General features: G+C 35.8%; 1 protein-coding gene across 4 annotated transcripts in view; it reads right to left on the reverse strand.

Annotated features, from left to right (window-relative positions):
* EPS15 (epidermal growth factor receptor pathway substrate 15) overlaps positions 1-19,318 on the reverse strand; it is a 144,486-nt gene that overhangs the window by 92,098 nt on the left and 33,070 nt on the right. For all 4 annotated transcript variants that reach the window (XM_059138093.1, XM_059138092.1, XM_059138091.1 and 1 more), the window contains 6 exons: positions 16,238-16,327; positions 15,352-15,399; positions 12,112-12,207; positions 9,525-9,590; positions 7,443-7,568; positions 5,378-5,437 (listed from right to left, as the gene is read on the reverse strand). In XM_059138093.1, the coding sequence (XP_058994076.1) occupies positions 5,378-5,437; positions 7,443-7,568; positions 9,525-9,590; positions 12,112-12,207; positions 15,352-15,399; positions 16,238-16,327 (486 nt within the window). The remainder of the gene's footprint in view (positions 1-5,377; positions 5,438-7,442; positions 7,569-9,524; positions 9,591-12,111; positions 12,208-15,351; positions 15,400-16,237; positions 16,328-19,318) is intronic.

Below are 19,318 nucleotides of genomic sequence, written 5' to 3' on the forward strand. Positions count from 1 at the left end.
ACAAGTTCTAGCAGTTTTGGAGTGGAGTCTTTTGGGTTTTCCACATATAGTATCATATCATCTGTGAAGAGTGATAATTTGACTTCTTCTTTGCCGATTTGGATGCCTTTAATTTCCTTTTGTGTTCTGATTGCTGAGACTAGGACTTCTACTACTATGTTGAATAGCAGTGGTGATAATGGACATCCCTGCGGTGTTCCTGATCTTAGCGGAAAAGCTTTCAGTTTTTCTCCATTGAGAATGATATTTGCGGTGGGTTTTTCATAGATGTCTTTGTTAATATTGAGGTATGTGCCCTCTATCCCTACACTTTGAAGAGTTTTGATCAGGAAGAGATGCTGTACTTTGTCAAATGCTTTTTCAGCATCTATTGAGAGTATCATATGGTTCTTGTTCTTTCTTTTATTGATGTGTTGCATCACACTGACTGATTTGTGGATATTGAACCAACCTTGCAGCCTTGGAATAAATCCCACTTGGTCGTGGTGAATAATCCTTTTAATGTACTGTTGAATCCTATTGGCTAGTATTTTGGTGAGAATTTTTGCATCTGTGTTCATCAAGGATATTGGTGTATAGCTCTCTTTTTTGATGGGATCCTTGTCTGGTTTTGGGATCAAGGTGATGTTGGCCTCATAAAATGAGTTTGGAAGTTTTCCTTCCATTTCTTTTTTTGGAACAGTTTCAGAATAGGAATTAGTTCTTCTTTAAATGTTTGGTAGAATTCCCCCGGGAAGCCATCTGGCCCTGGGCTTTTGTTTGTTTGGAGATATTTAATGACTGTTTCAATCTCCTTACTGGTTATGGGTCTGTTCAGGCTTTCTATTTCTTCCTGGTTCAGTTGTGGTAGTTTATATGTTTCTAGGAATGCATCCATTTCTTCCAGATTGTCAAATTTGTTGGCATAGAGTTGCTCATAGTATGTTCTTATAATAGTTTGTATTTCTTTGGTGTTAGTTGTGATCTCTCCTCTTTCATTCATGATTTTATTTATTTGGGTCCTTTCTCTTTTCTTTTTGATAAGTCTGGCCAGGGGTTTATCAATCTTATTAATTCTTTCAAAGAACCAGCTCCTAGTTTCGTTGATTTGTTCTATTGGTTTTTTTTTTGGTTTCTATTTCATTGATTTCTGCTCTGATCTTTATGATTTCTCTTCTCCTGCTGGGCTTACGGTTTCTTTCTTATTCTTTCTCCAGGTCCTTTAGATTAGGGTTAGGTTGTGTACCTGAGACCTTTCTTGTTTCTTAAGAAAGGCTTGTACCGCTATATATTTTCCTCTCAGGACTGTATTTGTTGTGTCCCATAGATTTTGAACCATTGTATTTTCATTATCATTTGTTTCCATGATTTTTTTCAATTCTTCTTTAATTTCCCGGTTGACCCATTCATTCTTTAGAAGGATGGTGTTTAGCCTCCATGTATTTGGGTTCTTTCCAAACTTCCTCTTGTGGTTGAGTTCTAGCTTCAGAGCATTGTGGTCTGAAAATACGCAGGGAATGATTCCAATCTTTTGATACCAGTTGAGTCCTGATTTAGGACCGAGGATGTGATCTATTCTGGAGAATGCTCCATGTGCACTAGAGAAGAATGTGTATTCTCTTGCTTTGGGATGAAATGTTCTGAATATATCTGTGATGTCCATCTGGTCCAGGGTGTCGTTTAAGGCCTTTATTTCCTTGCTGATCTTTTGCTTGGACGATCTGTCCATTTCAGTGAGGGGAGTGTTAAAGTCCCCTACTATTATTGTATTATTGTTGATGTGTTTCTTTGATTTTTGTTATTAATTGTTTTATACAGTTGGCTACTCCCACGTTGGGGGCATAGATATTTAAAATTGTTAGATCTTCTTGTTGGACAGACCCTTTGAGTATGATATAGTGTCCTTCCTCATCTCTTATTATAGTCTTTGGCTTAAAATCTAATTGATCTGATATAAGGATTGCCGCTCCTGCTTTCTTCTGATGTCCATTAGCATGGTAAATTCTTTTCCACCCCTCACTTTAAATCTGGAGGTGTCTTCGGGCTTAAAATGAGTTTCTTGGAGGCAACATATAGATGGGTTTTGTTTTTTTATCCATTCTGATACCCTGTGTCTTTTGATTGGGGCATTTAGCCCATTAACATTCAGGATAACTATTGAGAGATATGAATTTAGTGCAATTGTATTGCCTGTAAGGTGACTGTTACTGTATGTTGTCTCTGTTCCTTACTGATCTACCACTTGTAGGCTCTCTCTTTGCTTAGAGGACCCCTTTCAATATTTCCTGTAGAGCTGGTTTGGTGTTTGCAAATTCTTTCAGTTTTTGTTTGTCCTGGAAGCTTTTAATCTTTCCTTGTATTTTCAATGATATCCTAACTGGATAGAGTATTCTTGGCTGCATGTTTTTCTCGTTTAGTGCTCTGAAAATATCATGCCAGCTCTTTCTGGCCTGCCAGGTCTCTGTGGATAAGTCAGCTGCCAATCTAATATTTTTACCATTGTATGTTACAGACTTCTTTTCCCAGGCTGCTTTCAGGATTTTCTCTTTGTCACTGAGACTTGTAAATTTTACTATTAGGTGACGGGGTGTGGGCCTATTCTTATTGATTTTGAAGGGCATTTTCTGAACCTCCTGAATTTTGATGCTCGTCCCCTTTGCCATATTGGGGAAATTCTCCCCAATAATTCTCTCCAGTATACCTTCTGCTCCCCTCTCTCTTTCTTCTTCTTCTGGAATCCCAATTATTCTAATGTTGTTTCGTCTTATGGTGTCACTTATCTCTCAAATTCTCCCCTCGTGGCCCAGTAGCTGTTTGTCCCTCTTTTGCTCAGCTTCTTTATTCTCTGTCATTTGGTCTTCTATATCACTAATTCTTTCTTCTGCCTCATTTATCCTAGCAGTGAGAGCCTCCATTTTTGATTGCACCTCATTAATAGCTTTTTTTATTTCAACTTGGTTAGATTTTAGTTCTTTTATTTCTCCAGAAAGGGCTTTTTATCTCCCGAGAGGGTTTCTCTAATATCTTCCATGCCTTTTTTGAGCCCGGCTAGAACCTTGAGAATTGTCATTCTAAACTCTAGATCTGACATACTACCAATGTCTGTATTGATTAGGTCCCTAGCCTTCGGTACTGCCTCTGGTTCTTTTTTTTTGTGGTGAATTTTTCTGCCTTGTTATTTTGTCCAGACAAGAGTATATGATGGAGCAAGTAAAATACTAAAAGGGTGGCAACAACCCAAGGAAAATATGCTTTAACCAAATCAGAAGAGATCCCAAATCGTGAGGCGGGAGAAAGGGGATAAAAAGAGGTTCAGAAAGAAAGAAAGAAAAAGAAAAGAAAAAAAAAAAGAAAAGAATTTTAAAAAGAAAATGAATAAGGAAAAGTATAAAAAAGAAAAAATACATATATTAGATAAACTAGTTAAAAAACGTTAAAAAAGAAAAGGGTAAAAGTTAAAAAAAATTTTAGCAGAAGAAGAGAAAAAAAATGAAAAAGAAAAAAAATTAAATTAACTGCAAGACTAAAAAATCACAGGGAGAAAGCCATGAGTTTCGTGCTTTGCTTTCTCCTCCTCTGGAATTCTGCTGCTCTCCTTGGTATTGAAACTGTACTCCTTGGTAGGTGAACTTGGTCTTGGCTGGATTTCTTGTTGATCTTCTGGGGAAGGGGCTGCTGTAGTGATTCTCAAGTGTCTTTGCCCCAGGCGGAACTGCACCGCCCTTACCAGGGGACGGCAACCTCAAGAAATTTTTAAACAGAGATTTTCAAGACCACATTCTCTGGGCATAATCTAATCAAGCTAAAAGTATATACAAATATAACAGGGCACCTGAGTGGCTGGCTCAGTGGGTTAAGCCTCTGTCTTCGGCTCAGGTCATGGTCCCAGGGTCCTGGGATCAAGCCCCACATCAGGCTCTCTGCTCATTGGGGAGCCTGCTTCCCCCTTTCTCTCTGCCTGCCTCTCTGCCTACTTGTGATCTGTCAAATAAATAAATAAAATCTTTTTTTAAAGCGGGGGGGCACCTGGGTGGCTCAGTGGGTTGAAGCCTCTGCCTTCGGCTCAGGTCATGGTCCCAGGGTCCTGGGATCGAGCCCTGAGTCGGGCTCTCTGCTCGGCGGGGAGCCCGCTTCCCCCTCTCTCTCTCTGCCTGCCTCTCTGCCTGCTTATGATCTCTGCTTGTCAAATAAATAAATAAAATCTTAAATTAAAAAAAGGTATATACAAATGTAATTAAAACCAAACTTAATTACTTTGAAATTAGGAAACATATTCCTAAACAGATGATTTTTTTAAAAACCTAGAGATTATCTAAAAAGTAGGGGCACCTGGGTGGCTCAGTCATTAAGCAACTGCCTTTGGCTCTACTCATGATTCTAGGGTCCAGGAGGAATCCCCTGCTCCGCAGGAAGCCTGCTTCTCCCTCTCTAGCTTCCCCTGCATGTGTTCCCTCTCTCTCGCTGTATCTCTCTCTGTCAAATAAATAAATAAAATCTTTATAGAAAATTAAAAGTTGCAAAAAGGAGAATACTTTACATCAATATCTATGGAATCCAGCTAAACCTGAACTCAAGAGAAAATACATGCTTTAAATTTTTTCAATATTAAAGATAAGAAAGGGACTCAGTAGTTTTTTTTTTTTTAAGGCAAACCAAAAGAACCTAGGAAAAAAGAATTAGTATAAAAGCTGAAAAGACTGAAAAAGTCAAAACATAAGAGAAAGGATAATTACATCCAAAAGATGGCTCTTTAAAAAGATTTATAAACTATATAAAATTCAATAAAATGAAACATGAGAGGGGGCAAAAATACATAAGATTTGGAATGAGAAAGTAACACAACTACAACCCCAGAGGATTTTAAAACAAATCTATCATGAGTTTAGAAAGTGGAAAACAAACTGGGCAACAAAAAAACCCCAATTTCCAAAGATGGAATTAACCCCAATTTGGAATTAACCCCAATTTCCAAAGATGACATGTCTTCAGATAAGATGTCAAAACTTCCTCTGACCCTATACATTAAGTGAAACTACAGTGTTATCCATGTTTTCCTTTAATAAAACAATGTGAAAATCTGGGGGTATATTTGAAGTAAAATTATTCCATAGCAGAAGGAGGTACTGAGATGCAATGTCTGGTTAAGATGGGATACAAAGGAACAATACCACTCAGCGAAGTCAAATAAAATAAAGATGGTAAGAACATACATTTTCTATTATTCATTTGTTTAAAAATATTTATTGACTACCTGTACACTTTTGATAAAAATACTCCTACCAACAACCTTAAGGTTGTTTATCCCCAGTTTTCCTCTGGGGATAAACTAAACAAGGAAATTCTCACTAGAGAAAACAATTAAGAGGTTTAAGATTTTTAAGACCATTAAGTTACTTACAACTGCAAACTCATCTCTGTCAAGCATTCCATCATGATCAATGTCACTCAACTCCCAAACCTTAAAAACAGAAGAATTGACAAAGATTAATGCTCTTTCATTTCATGTGGTACCTGTAAACACCAAATACTTAAATCGGGGGGAAAGTTTTATCTAAACATTAAGATATCTATTCTCAGAGAAATCTCACTTTTGCTGAACATTTCATTAAATCATTATTACATTCTACATTAACATTATTGGAAAAAGTAGTAATTCTTAAAACAAGTATTTTTAAATAAAAATTCCTTACAAAAATTTCAAGAAAATATTTGTTTCTTTCAAATAAGAAAACAATTATGTACACAGCACTTTAAACAGCTACAATGCTTTTTCACAAATATCTCTCAGTACTCCATGTGGCACTATCAACCAGCTTTTAGACATGAGGAATATGATTTAGTTAGGATCACACAACCATTATTAGGTTATAGAATCAGTATTCAACATAAAGATTTCCAACTAAGTCCATTATTGTTTTCCATACAGAATCTCTAATTGACCAAAAGATATATCCAGTGAATATTAATTATGAACCAGCTAATGTCCAGGGCTTACAAGGGAAAAATAAATCTAAAAGGACCTAGTAGATTTGGTTTAAATGCAGAGTAAATTCCATACCTTAGATCAGCTATAAAACTATGTCATATCCTTGAAAATAAGATATTTAAGTCATTCAACAAAATTTTACTTGGGACAGGAAGATAAAGTAACAGACTGGAATAGAGATAAACAAGTGTCTGGTCATTAAGTGCCTTGCAGGAATTTGGACTTAACCCTAAATGCATTAGGAAGCTACTAAGAGGGTTAGTTCCAAGTAAAAAAAAAAAACAAACAGGATTATATTTATAGTTTAGAAATCTCATACTGGTCACACAGCAGAGAAATGATTAATGAGAAACAATACTAGGAAATGGCTTTTAAATTTTTATTGAGCACCTAATCTATAACACTGATCCAGTAGTACTACTACTGATGATATGGTGGTAAAGTCACGATCACCATCAGCATCACAGTAGCTAGCATCAAAGACTATGCACCAAGCACTGTACTGAATATATACATTATCACATTTAATCCTTACAACCCTATAAAGTGGCAATTGTGCTCATCTGAAATATAAAAAATTGATAGATGGTTTTCTGATGATTCACCCAAGGTCACACACCTAAGAAATGGTGCAGACAGGATTTGACCAAGAAAGGGATTAAAGGAATGGCTGGAGGGTTAATGAGAGCAGATGAGGTTTGAAGTACAAAGAGACCTAGAGAGAAATCAGTATGGAAATAGTCCAAGAGTAGGGAAAGCCCAGCTGAAGTTGGTGATCATGAAATTATGATGATACCAATTTTATTAGACTCTCAGCAGTCCATATGCAACCACACAGAAGGCACATAATTAGCTTAACACAAAGCTGGATTTTCACCAGGTCAGAAGAAAGGTTAGAACACATGGCAAAGGGAGCCAAAGATACCAGCATCAAACTGTGGATTAAGTTGGTTGAGGAAAAATATTAATTTGAAAAATAGAGAAAGTAAAGGACTCTGAGACTTAAAGGTCTTTGACTTAAAGTCAAAGAATTAGTCTTCCAAGTACTTATGAAAGAGATCTAGAAAAATAAGAAGCTCTATTTAGAGAGAAGGACAAATGATTTCAGAGATGAAACTATTCCTTATGGCAAGGCCCCATGATACAGCTATGAAGTAGGTAGCAGATACAAAATAATGGTGGTCCCTAGAAATTAAATCAAGGAATTGGGAAGTCAGAGCATACAGTACAAAGAAAAAAGGACCTACTCAAAGGGCTTATATATGTAACTAATTCCAAGCACTTATACTTTAGAGGGAATGTCAAATAAAATTAATTGGCAATTATTTTATATATTAAATCAGAACACAAAAAACTCTGTAATAATATAATTTCAAAATAATGCCTAATTATTTTTTAACAATGAGCTATAAATGCTCTTGGTAGATACAAAAGTAAGATACATGAAGATTACATTTAGAATTTAATAATATCTTACTCTTCCAAGGATATCCACAGGTAACTTAGAGTTGAGCAACACTGGTTTCACTTTATCACCAGAGAGAAATCCATTCATCGGGCTTAAACTATCGAAAATTGCATCATATTTGGCCTTGTCTTCAGACTATAATATAAAAAAGATCACAAGTTAAATAGTGGTGATACGCATTTAACTCAAGTTATAAAAATCAAATCCTTAAAGAACAGGCAGGCAACATATCCTTAAAATTATTTAAAAAATAATTTTTGCAGGTGCCTGGGTAGCTCAGTCATTAAGTCTGCCTTCCGCTCAGGTCATGATCCCAGGGTCCTGAGATTAAGCCCCACATTGGGCTCCCTGCTCAGCAAGAGGCCCGCTTCTCCCTCTCCCATTCCCCGTTTCTGTTCCTTCTCTCTCTCTCTAATAAATAAAATCTTTTAAAAAAAATTGCTTTCATCAAAAATTATTATAAATAACAATTTAAAAGTTACACAAGAGTCCAGTATCCCTTCCATTTCTTTCATAGCTCGAACACTGTCTGTTTTTCTACTGTGAGCTTCATGGAAAAATTTTAGAATGATAGGAAGGGCTATGAGAGGAGTATCTAGTCCAACCCTCTCACTTAAATCCATAGCAAGGAAATAACTTTGTGAGAACACACAAGCTAGTTAGTGATATTCTATGACTTTCTCAACATGGTATTAGTTACATTTCAAACTCAGATTTTAAAAAGAAAATAACCACCATAGGAATAAACATCAAGCTTCCCCCATTTTTCCCAAAGCAAGAATTCCTTTTCTTATTGATAACAGTACATTCCCTAAAATCCTGGGAAGTTACATGCATAACATAAAAAACTACTGTTCAGGGGTGCCTGGGTGGCTCAGTGGGTTAAGCCTCTGCCTTCAGCGCAGGACATAATCTCACGGTACTGGAATTGAGCCCCACATCCGTCTCTCTGCTCAACAGGGAGCCTGCTTCTCCCCCTCTCTCTGCCTGCCTCTCTGCCTTCTTGTGATCTCTGTCAAATGAATGAATAAAATCTTAAAAACAAAACAAAAAAAAACTACTGTTCATGGAGCACCTGGGTGGCTCCATCTGTTGAGAGTCTGACTCTTGATTTCTGCTCAGGACATGATCTCAGGGCTGTGAGATCAAGCCCTCAAGTTGGGCTCCATACTTGGTGGGGGGGGGGGGGGTCTGCTTGAGATTCTCTCCCTCTGTCCCTCCCCCTGCTTGTATGTGCGCTCTTTCTCTCTCCCTCTAAAATAAATAAAATCTTGGGGCGCCTGGGTGGCTCAGTGGTTTGGGCTGCTGCCTTTGGCTCGGGTCATGATCTCAGGGTCCTGGGATCGAGCCCCGCATTGGGCTCTCGCTCTCTCTCTCTCTCTGCCTGCCTCTCTGCCTACTTGTGATCTCTGTCAAATAAATAAATAAAATCTTTAAAAAAAATAAAAAATAAAAAGTAAAATAAAATAAATAAAATCTTAAAAAAAAAATTATTGTTTATGATTTGCCCAAGGCCAGATCCCTATACTTTTTTATAATTAGTTAATTAATTAATTAATTAGTTGTGTTCATACAAGCATACACAAACATAAAAACCAAATGACTTTCTGACAAAACTGTACATATTTATTAAAGATCATCTGATTCTAATATTATTTAAAAATTACAATTTTAAAAATCTGATAACATAGTTATAACTAGTATAATGTTTCCAAATAGATACAATGCAAAATACCCACTTCAGAATAAGATTTCATATAGAATTTTTAGTTTTAGAGCCATAAAGAAAATGATCTAGTTAACCACAATTTTTGAACAGGAAATAATACCAGTGAGGTAAACTACCTATTCATGAAATAGGATTATGACATAATCATTTTTAGTTTATACTATAACAGAAATGAGATTAAGCCATACTAATTGTCACAAAATGACCAAGATCTCTTGAAAGATTTCTTTTATCAGTATTTCCCTAGAGTAAAAATGAAAGTCTCATGCAGATTACAACAGATTTTGGAAATAGGGGACAAGGATTATGTGGGTAGGAAGCAAAGCAGTGGTAAGGAAAAAGTAGTTTAAAAGTTTACTCACTTTTACAGCCCATGGGAGCTCAGCGACAGAAGATCCACTGATTAGCAAAGGACTACTAGTATCATGCTAAAAAGGAAAATAGAGCACATGAAGAGCTGAAAACCTCACATCAATAAACAACAAAGAAAAAGTGGTCTTGGATTTAAATACATTCATACAAAATTTGGAATTCAAACCACACAGGACACTATTCTACATTGACTCTATTAGACTTTTATCTAAATACAAATGAAACAAAAACAAAGATATCTGAGTTAGCTGCATAAATGATATTAGAGTACTAACTGAAACATTTAAGTGTTATAGAAGAAATCTTATTACAACTGATATCAAGATAAAGATACTGCAATGTAACGAAAATATTTGTGACCCTGTTAACTGATGACTTTTTCCCAACACTATTTAAGGAAAGCAAACCGGGACAAGAGCCCAACTTAAGATTTCTTAAGTTACAAGTACATGAACCTATTACAGCATGCCCAAGTTGTTCTATTTATCTGCTTGTAGAGACAGATGGATATATTTGAAACATTTTTATAATAACATAGTTAGGAAACAAATCCCTAAATTAACCCTCTGATTCCATGCCTAAACTTACAAATGCAGAAATTTTCAAAACTGAAGTTAAATTCATAATACTGAGACCAAATACTTTTAAAAATACTGAATTTAGAAACAAGTAAGAGCCACAGCACTTGGGTGGCTCAGTCTGTTAAATGTCTGCCTTCAGCTTAGGTCATCATCTCAGGGTCCTGGGATCAAGCCCTGTGTCAGGCTCCCCACTCAGCAGGGAATATGCTTCTCCCTCTCCCTCTAACTCTCCCTCCAAATCATGCTCTCTCTCACTCTCTAAATAAATAAATAAAATCTAAAACAACAAAAAAAGTAAGAGCCATGAAACTTCTGAAAAGGGGTCAGGGTAGGGAGGACTAACCCTAACAGATGTAAAAACAAATTACCAAATATGATAATTAAAACAGTACAAGAAGAACATATGGATAAACAGATAAAAAAGAACAGAAAAATCCAAAAAGAAATCAAAATACAAGACTGAGGTGGCATTTCAAATCAGTAAGGAAAAGACTGGTTATTCAATAAACTGTATTAGGTCTATAAAGTAGCCATCTTGAAAAAACATAAATTTGAATCCATATTCAGACTTGATATCAAGACTAACATAAATGTGGGACACCTGAGTGGCTCAGTCGGTTAAGCATCTGCCTTTGACTCAGGTCATGGGATGGAGTCCCACATCCAGTCCATCCTGGGATGGAGTCCCACATCCAGCTCCATGCTCAGCAGGGAGCCTGCTTTTCCCTCTTCCTGTTGCTCCTTCTGCTTGTGCTCTTTTTCTGACAAACAAATAAATAAAATCTTAAAAAAAAAAAAAAAAGACTAACATAAATGTGTAAAAAGAAATGATTAAAAAAAATTAGATCCTAGTAACACTTACATAAAGAACAATGACCTCCTTATGGGGGGAAAAAAAAAACACCACAATGTCAAAAGACAAATGACAAATTGTGGGGAAAAAATGTGTGTGTGTGTGTGTGTGTGTGTGTGTGTGTGTGTGTTAGAGTGTAGCCTCTAGAATTTAATTTTAAAAAAAGACTAATAACCTAAGAAAAAAAAACAAAAGCTTTAAACAGACATTTCTACATAAAAGTAATATAAATGGCTCATAAGTGTGAGAAAAACTACTCAAATTCACTCTATAAAACAAAATGGGAAAATTAAAACTACACTTAATGTTCCATTTATCACCTCTCAAATTGACAAGGTTCAAAAAGTTTAACAGTATGTTAGCAAAAGTGCACTCAACCAACTGATGGAGGGACTGTGAATGAGTACAACCACTGTGGAAGGCAAATTGATATTATATATGAAAATTGCACAAATGAACAAACTTCTGAAACAGCAATTCTACTTCTGAAAATATGCACATATATTTCTGTACATGCAAAATGACACATATCCAATGTTATTATTCATTGCAGCATTTAAAAAAATTTTAATAATAATATATTAGGAATAAGCTAAAAACCTATCAATAGGAAGTTAAATTATGGTAGAGGGGAGTGTGGGGGTGATAGGTTAAACACGTGATGGGGATTAAGGAGGGCACTTGCTGTAATGAGCACCTGTATAGTACGGTATGGAAGTGAGAATCACTATATTGTATACCTGAAATATTATGCTGCATGTTAATTAACTGAAATTTAAATTAAAACTTTAAAAATTTTATATAAATAGAAGCAACTATAAAAAAGAATAAAGATGCTTTTATGTAAAGATCTCTAAAACATATTACTAAAAGGGTACAGAATTGTATTTATTAATTATATACTACTATCAATTTAAAATGAGGAAGTGGGAATTTATATTTCTTTATATACACATATAATAAGTCTGGAAGGATATACAAGACACTAATAACAGCAGTAGCCATTAAGAAAGAAAATCAGGTAGCTGGGTGATAGCAGTTAAGGGAATTACTTTTAATATGGCAATTCTAATTTTTTAAAATTTTTAAATCATGTAGTATTTTTTTAATTAAATAAAATTTAAATTTAAGATCATTTCTTACAAATCTTGGTGGAGGGACAGCCAGGTTCAAGCTACTCAGTGAAACCTCCAATCCATTCTGGGCACATGCCACAAGACGCAAAGCAACAAAGAATTCCTGAGAAAGAGAAGCATGAAGTTAAGTGCATTACCTATCCATCCATCCATCCATCCACACAATTATAATATGAAAATATAAAACAATTCATAATTACTCCAAGATCTTTATGTAGCAACAAATTAAAAGCACATTTGCCTGAAAACATTTGCTTTAAATTTAAGAAAAAAATCTATGTACAAAGATGTTCCTAACATTATAAATAGCAAAAAGTATTAATAAATGGGAAAATACTTAAATGAACTGTGATACATACAGATAGTAGAAATTATACGGAATTAACACATGCTTCAAAAATATTTAAGTATCATTTAAATGAGGAAAAAGAGTCTGGAAAAAAGCCTAGAAGAAAATAACAACTGAATGTTATCAAAAGTCATCTCTGAATTTAAGATGATAAATTCTGAAAAACTGGGCCAATCACTGATGTGACTCAACCACTGCTATTCCAGGAAAACTACAGAGAATACAGAGCTACTGTGCAGCGTCTAAAACAATTACACAACTGCCTGAATTCAAAATACGTGTAAATCTCTCCCAAAGGTCCTTGGATTTTTGGCATTTGAAGCCTCTAAATAAATGCAGAGATATTTCAGCTGAGTTAAAGTCAGGTATGGGAAAAGATATAACAAATACTTTTACTCCAGTTATAATCACTTACAACTTAGTATAGTTGTTGATGCAATCAACCCTTCACCACTTTGCTCAAACCACCTATACCCTTCTTTGTCTGCTTTCTACAATACCTTGCCTTTATTCACAAAATCTTGCAAAGATGGTTATTTCAAGATCTCCCCTTCCCTTTTCATTCACGTATATCCAAAGTTATTATACAATCTTATATTATACAAAGCTTATTATACAAAGCTTTTATACAATCTGACTTCAACTCCCACCATTAGCCAGAGAAACCACTGTCTATGTCACAAATAACCTCTCAGCTACCAAACACAACAGCCTCAAAAAACCAAAGCAAACAAAAAACCCTGCCTCATCCTCCTTATTCTTTTGGCAGTCTGGACATGATAACTCCCCAGAAACTCTCCCCCATCAACATAGCTTCGTAAAACTCTCCTACTTTTCCTCTGACCCTTCAAGTCTCTTCTCTTGCAGTCAATGCCTCCTCCAACCCCTAAATGCTGGTATTATAGGGTGCCTAGGTGGCTCAGTCTGTTAAGCAACTGACTTCAGCACAGGTTGGGACTGAGCCCATGCCTCAGATTCCGTGTTCAGCAGGGAATCCGCTTCTCCCTCAGCCCCTGCCCCTTCATTTGCATGCTCACTTGCTCAGTGCATGCTCTCTCTCTCAAATAATTAAAATCTTAAAAATAAATAAATAAATAAATGCTGGGTATTCTAAGTACTCCAGCATCAACCTTCTCTCCTTTCTCATTCTATGAGAGATTCAATTACTCTTAAGTAATCAGGTCCACCCCCATAGTATGGATGTGTTCTGAAGTGAAATAGTCCTCCTACATTAAATTCTAGTTCTGCTACTTAAAGTTGTGAGGCCATGGGCAAATTAAATAAAATTTTCCTGCAAAATTTTTCTAATACCTACCTTGCCATGTATTATGAGAAACAAAATAAAAACCATACTATAGAAAGAAAACACCTACTGTCATTTTGGCATACAGAAACTCAAAAAACATTGGTTTCTTTCCTTTCTTTCATGTTAATTCAAAAATCTTTTTCTCCAATGCAAACATCAAAGTTTAACTGCAGACCCACAAATCCAGCCACCTGGATTTAACAAAGACAACTCAAACTCAACATCCAAAGTCCAGGAATATCAGTGAAGAATTTATTATACTACAAACTCATGAAGTCAGGGACTACATCACATTCACCTCTGCATTTCCAAAGCCTGATTCAAAATAGGTACTCAGGGTGCCTGGGTGGCTCAGTTGATTGAGCAACTGCCTTCAGCTTGGGCCACGATCCTGGAACTCCGGGATCGAGTCCCGCATTGGGCTCCCAGCTCCACGGGGAGTCAGCTTCTCTCTCTGACCTTGCCTCTCATGCTCTCTCTCACTGTCTCTCTCTCAAATAAATAAATAAATAAACAAAACAGGTACTCAACAAATATTTGCTGACTGAATGCACACGACCTTGGCTGCTCATATTAAGTTAGTTTTCCTATGTCTCCAATGGACCAACTGGCCCTCCTGCCCAGGGGTTCCAATCTACAAGCTAACCCTAGAATCTTAATTTAAATTTAATGAATCTTAATTAAATTTAATCTTAATCTTAATATAATTAAAAGACTGGATATTCTGACCCTCTCATCTAAATTTCCCATCACTTTTTTAAGTATGATGCTGCTTCAGCTATCCCATATGGGGGAATTAACTTTGAGTAGCAGTGCTTAGCCAATGTATCAGCATGCAGCAAGCTTTGAATTCAATCCTGTGGACCTCTGAAACAAACTGAATGAACTTCAAAGTACACTGATGGTGTTCAATACCCATAATCGTTTCACGTATTTCTAGCCTAGGGTATACTTATGGCATATAAACCATTTTTTGATGTATATGCCAAGTAAGACCTAGACCATAACACTCACAAGTAAGTATAGTGTACAGGTAAGAAACTGAGTATGTTGAAAAAGGTAATGGTATTAGAAAGTATAGTCTTTGAGGAGTGCTTAAGACATCAGAGTAGGGCCTTCATGAATGGAATTAGTGCTTTAAGGGTCCAGAAAGATCCCTCGCCACTTCAGCCTTGTAAGGATACAACAAGAAGTTTGCGACCAAGAAGACAGTCCTCACCCAAACATATTAGCAGCCTGATCTTGTATTTTCAGCCTCCAGAAATGTGAGCAATAAATTTCTGCTATTTATAAGCCATCCAGTCTGTGTTATGCTGTCAGAGAACCCCCAACAGACTAAGACATTCCAGGAGAACAATGTCACCAAATGATCACTAACTAAACTTTGGGAATCACTTACTTTAATGTCTACTGAATTGGAAATATTTTCCACTATATTGCTGTAACACTTGCCCTTGAAAACCCTAATGTTTTCAATTGTAAATTGAATTCAATTGGTAAAAAAACAATTCCTAGTTTAAAATTAGAAAAAAAATATTGGTTTTTATTCTGAAGCACTCAAAAAATTTCTCATATGTATCTCTGAATCTTACTTGTTTGTTCAGGATTCCTTTGCCATTTGTGTCAGCTAAATCCCAAATCTGAAATTCAGGGGAAAAAAAAGTCAATGTATATTTTAAACAAAAAGCGTCTTAGAGATAATAAATTAAATCCCTGTAATATACAATTTCATTCTTTTTGGTCCTCAGATTTAAGAATCATAGAATTAAAAGTGGGAAGAAACCACAGTTATTTAGTGCAACCCTACACAAAGATACTAAAACCCAGTGAGATACTTACTCAAGAACATTTAAGGCATCAAGGAAAGAAGTGAAACCCAGGTTCTAGCTTCTAAGTCCAATGTCTTTTTCATTAAGACAGGTTCTAACTCCAAATCTAATGTTCTTTCTATTAGAACCTACTAACTTGATTTTAGATCCATATTAAGATGATCTTCTTATAGTTCATGTTTATTTGTGATTATAAATTTATAATAAATAGTATTAATATCATGTATAAGGATTCACCAGGAGAGGGACTTCCCACTTCTTGTTACCCTTTTCTAAGCCTCTTATCCCCAACTTAAACACAGTTAGAGACAGTTGTTATAGAGGAAGCAGAGATAGAGCCAACTCTGAGGGGGTGGCAAGGTTCCCAGGCTGCACTGTTTTTCCCCACAATACCCAAATGTACTATTACTTCCTCATTTTATCTCACTAAAAAGTAATTCATTTTCTAAAAATCTGAAAAACACCTTACTTTTCACAAAAGGGTAAATCACAGCACCACAAATTCCCTCCATTGCATTACTATAATTGCTTCAATGATTCAATTCTTACTTCTAAGTTTCTTGATGTTATCATTCTAAATTTGCATCCAGTTTATTTATAACACTACATAAATATTCATTATAATCTAGTTGAAATGAAAAAACACTACCTTTCCAAGAATCAGGTCTGGAAGCCCTGATCTTTTCAGAAAAACAGCAGCATCAGAAGCCAATACCCTTCCAGTATTGCCTGTATCAACCTGAAAAGATACAAACTGTAAGTTGACAAAAACCACAAAGACAAAATTATCGTCATTTACCTGCCTTCCTCCCTGTGACTTAGGAACTGGCTTTTTCAAAAAGGGAACAGGAATCTTTTGACTAACAAAAGCCAAGAAATATATGGAGAACCACATGAGTAGAATACCATCTCAACAGCACTGGTCATTTACAGTTTTTTTTAATCACTCCCATTATACAAATGGGAAAACTGAAGCTCAGAGGAAGTATACCAAAATTAGTGGAGTCACAATATTAACATTTATCTTCTAATTCCAAGTCTTCTATAGTGCCATTTAAATTCTAATAAACTTGGAGCACCTGAGGGCTCAGACAGTTAAGCGTCTGCCCTCAACTCAGGTCCTGGAATCAAGCCCCACATTGGACTCTGCTCAGCGGGGCATCTGCTTCGCCCTCTCCCTCTGTCCCTCCTCCTACTCATGCTCTCTCTCTCAAATAAATTTAAAAATAAATAAATACATAAATAAATTCTAATGAGCTTAATAGAAGGAAAAGCTTAATAGAAGGAAAAGGGCCTAATTTCCTGGAAAGGTCTTTTGACAGAGGAGAATAGCTGTATATGTTGTTTTTTTTTTCAAACATCTTTAAATCATTAACTTCTGCTTTTATACTTATTCTTAGACACTGCAACAATTTAAAAAAAAATCAAAGTAGTATCAGCTCAAAAACCAGCAGTGATTCCATAATAAACTTAAGGAAATGTTTTTAAAATTCTTAAGTTCCTAAAGTGCATTAACAGAAACACATCATTTTAATTTATAGGGATTTTCCTTTAAAACAGAAAACAGCTCAAAAAATGACTGTCACTTCCATAAAGATTTCCTAAAGTAAAATTGTTTGTTAAAAATGAAAAGTCAATTTTAAAAAGTCATGGGAAAAGTAACACAATTCAAGGATATTTGTGAGCTAGCTGTTTTCCAGTTTAGTTAAAAGATTAAGTTTGTTGTAAACATTCACAAAGCATTCCAGACAGGCCAATCCCAGCGAAGACAGAGAAGAGAAATCCTTTCTTTTGAGTGCTGGAACACGGGATAAATCTGGCACTCGGGAGGAAAAAAAAAAAAAAAAAAAGCCCAATCCAATTTGGAGTAACCAGGAAGTACAAAAAGGGTAGAGAAACCTGCCTCTAAAAATCTCCAGAACATGGGATGCCTGGGTGGCTCAGTGGTTTAAGCCTCTGCCTTCGGCTCAGGTCATGATCCCAAGGTCCTGGGATCGAGCCCCACATGGGGCTCTCTGCTCAGTGGGGAGCCTGCTCCCCCCGCCACCGCCCCTCTGCCTATTTGTGATCTCTGTCAAATAAATAAATAACATCTTTAAAAAAAAAAATCTCCAGAACTCCTTCTTCTTTGTCTACCCCCTGACTGGGGGGTTAGGATGGGGGACATCTATCCCTAACATGACCTAAACAGAATGACCATCAAGGGAAACAATGATCAAACTCTTATGAAATATTTATGTATCATATTCCAATTTTACTATCTTCCATTCTTTTGGTTACTATAATAAATTTAAATAGCCACTTAGTCTTTGTCATGTACAGGAATTTCTGTTGTACTCTGACACTTGCCCAAAGGCTCTGCTGTAAGCTACAGGTTAGAATCTGTGTCTTCATCAAAGACAAAAAAAGACAGTTTCAGACCCTTGTGGAAAGAACTATTCCACATAACCTGAATTATTAACACTTCAAAACACAGACTTTTGGAAAAAGGCTTCTGAGCTGACATCACTTTAGACAACTCTCAGACTGGTGAACTAAGTCAGAATATCCAGAACTATGGAGTCTAGAAGTAGTTTTATTTCATGAAAGCAGACTCTTGACCCAAGATTCAGGGGAAGAAGAATTAATTACACAGGACTGAATACACACTGTTGAGGAATATTTAATTATGGTTACTAACTTGGAATTCTATTGGTATTATTTTTAATATTCTGTTTTCTAATGGATATGTAGAAAAGCCCTTTAAATCTCCTTATGTTATCTTTGGCCCTCAAATTAGTAGGTTCTGCTTTTGTAAAGTGAATGAAATAGCTTTCGATGGGATCTGATTTTCACTGACTTCAGACCTCAAAAACAAATCTTTCAGTGGAATGTCCTTATTTTTATAGCAATATAGTTATTAACAGGTTAAATAATTTTTTCTCCTTTTTATCAGGATACAGTTGAGTAAATAAACTGCACAAAATAAAGCCTATTTGAGAATAGTTATCTTTTATTCAGAAAGAAAAAGCTGCTATTAAGGAAAAAGGACTGACTTATGCAGAGACAATGTCTAGAAAACCCTCTCAAGAAAACTGGCCTGCAACCTGGTCTATAGGGTCCCAGTCTCAGTGACAGTAAAGCAAGGTTACTTAGCAGGCTAGGAACCTTAGCAGATATGGGAATCCTCAAGATGAGATAAATTCATTCAAATTCGTATGTACTGCAGACGAAAAATGGGAGGAAGAATTTCTAAGGTTTGGGTCCTAGTCTCAAGATAGAGAAAAAATACCAAAGGCTTTAAAAAGTACAATCCAAGAATTCTTTAGAAATTTCACGTAGAAATTAATTCTCCAGGCTCTGAAGCTGTTGTATAGTTGAGTGTATGTCTGTAGATTTGCAAGTCATACCCAAGGAGACTTATAATGGTTCATTAATAAACCTGCTGTAATTATGTAAATAGTCAGGTCAAACTATAGCCTTTTCTGTGATCATGATCACAGATAAGGAGACTGTTAGGAAAAATGATCCAGTATTTGGAAATGCTCAAATGAGACTGTCTACACCCTCAACAGATTTGATGTATGACCCCCTCACTGACTTTTTATTCACTAGGCTCTTTTACACTAGGAGGAAAAGAAGTTAAATTTTAGAAACTGACAGCAATGCAATGATTCCTGTCCATATCAATAAATGAACTTTGTCTAGTGGAAAATATAAATCTCTACAACTCATATTCTCATTTTTACAT

The sequence above is a fragment of the Mustela lutreola genome, chromosome 10 (assembly GCF_030435805.1).
Source record: "Mustela lutreola isolate mMusLut2 chromosome 10, mMusLut2.pri, whole genome shotgun sequence".
NCBI lineage: Eukaryota > Metazoa > Chordata > Mammalia > Carnivora > Mustelidae > Mustela > Mustela lutreola.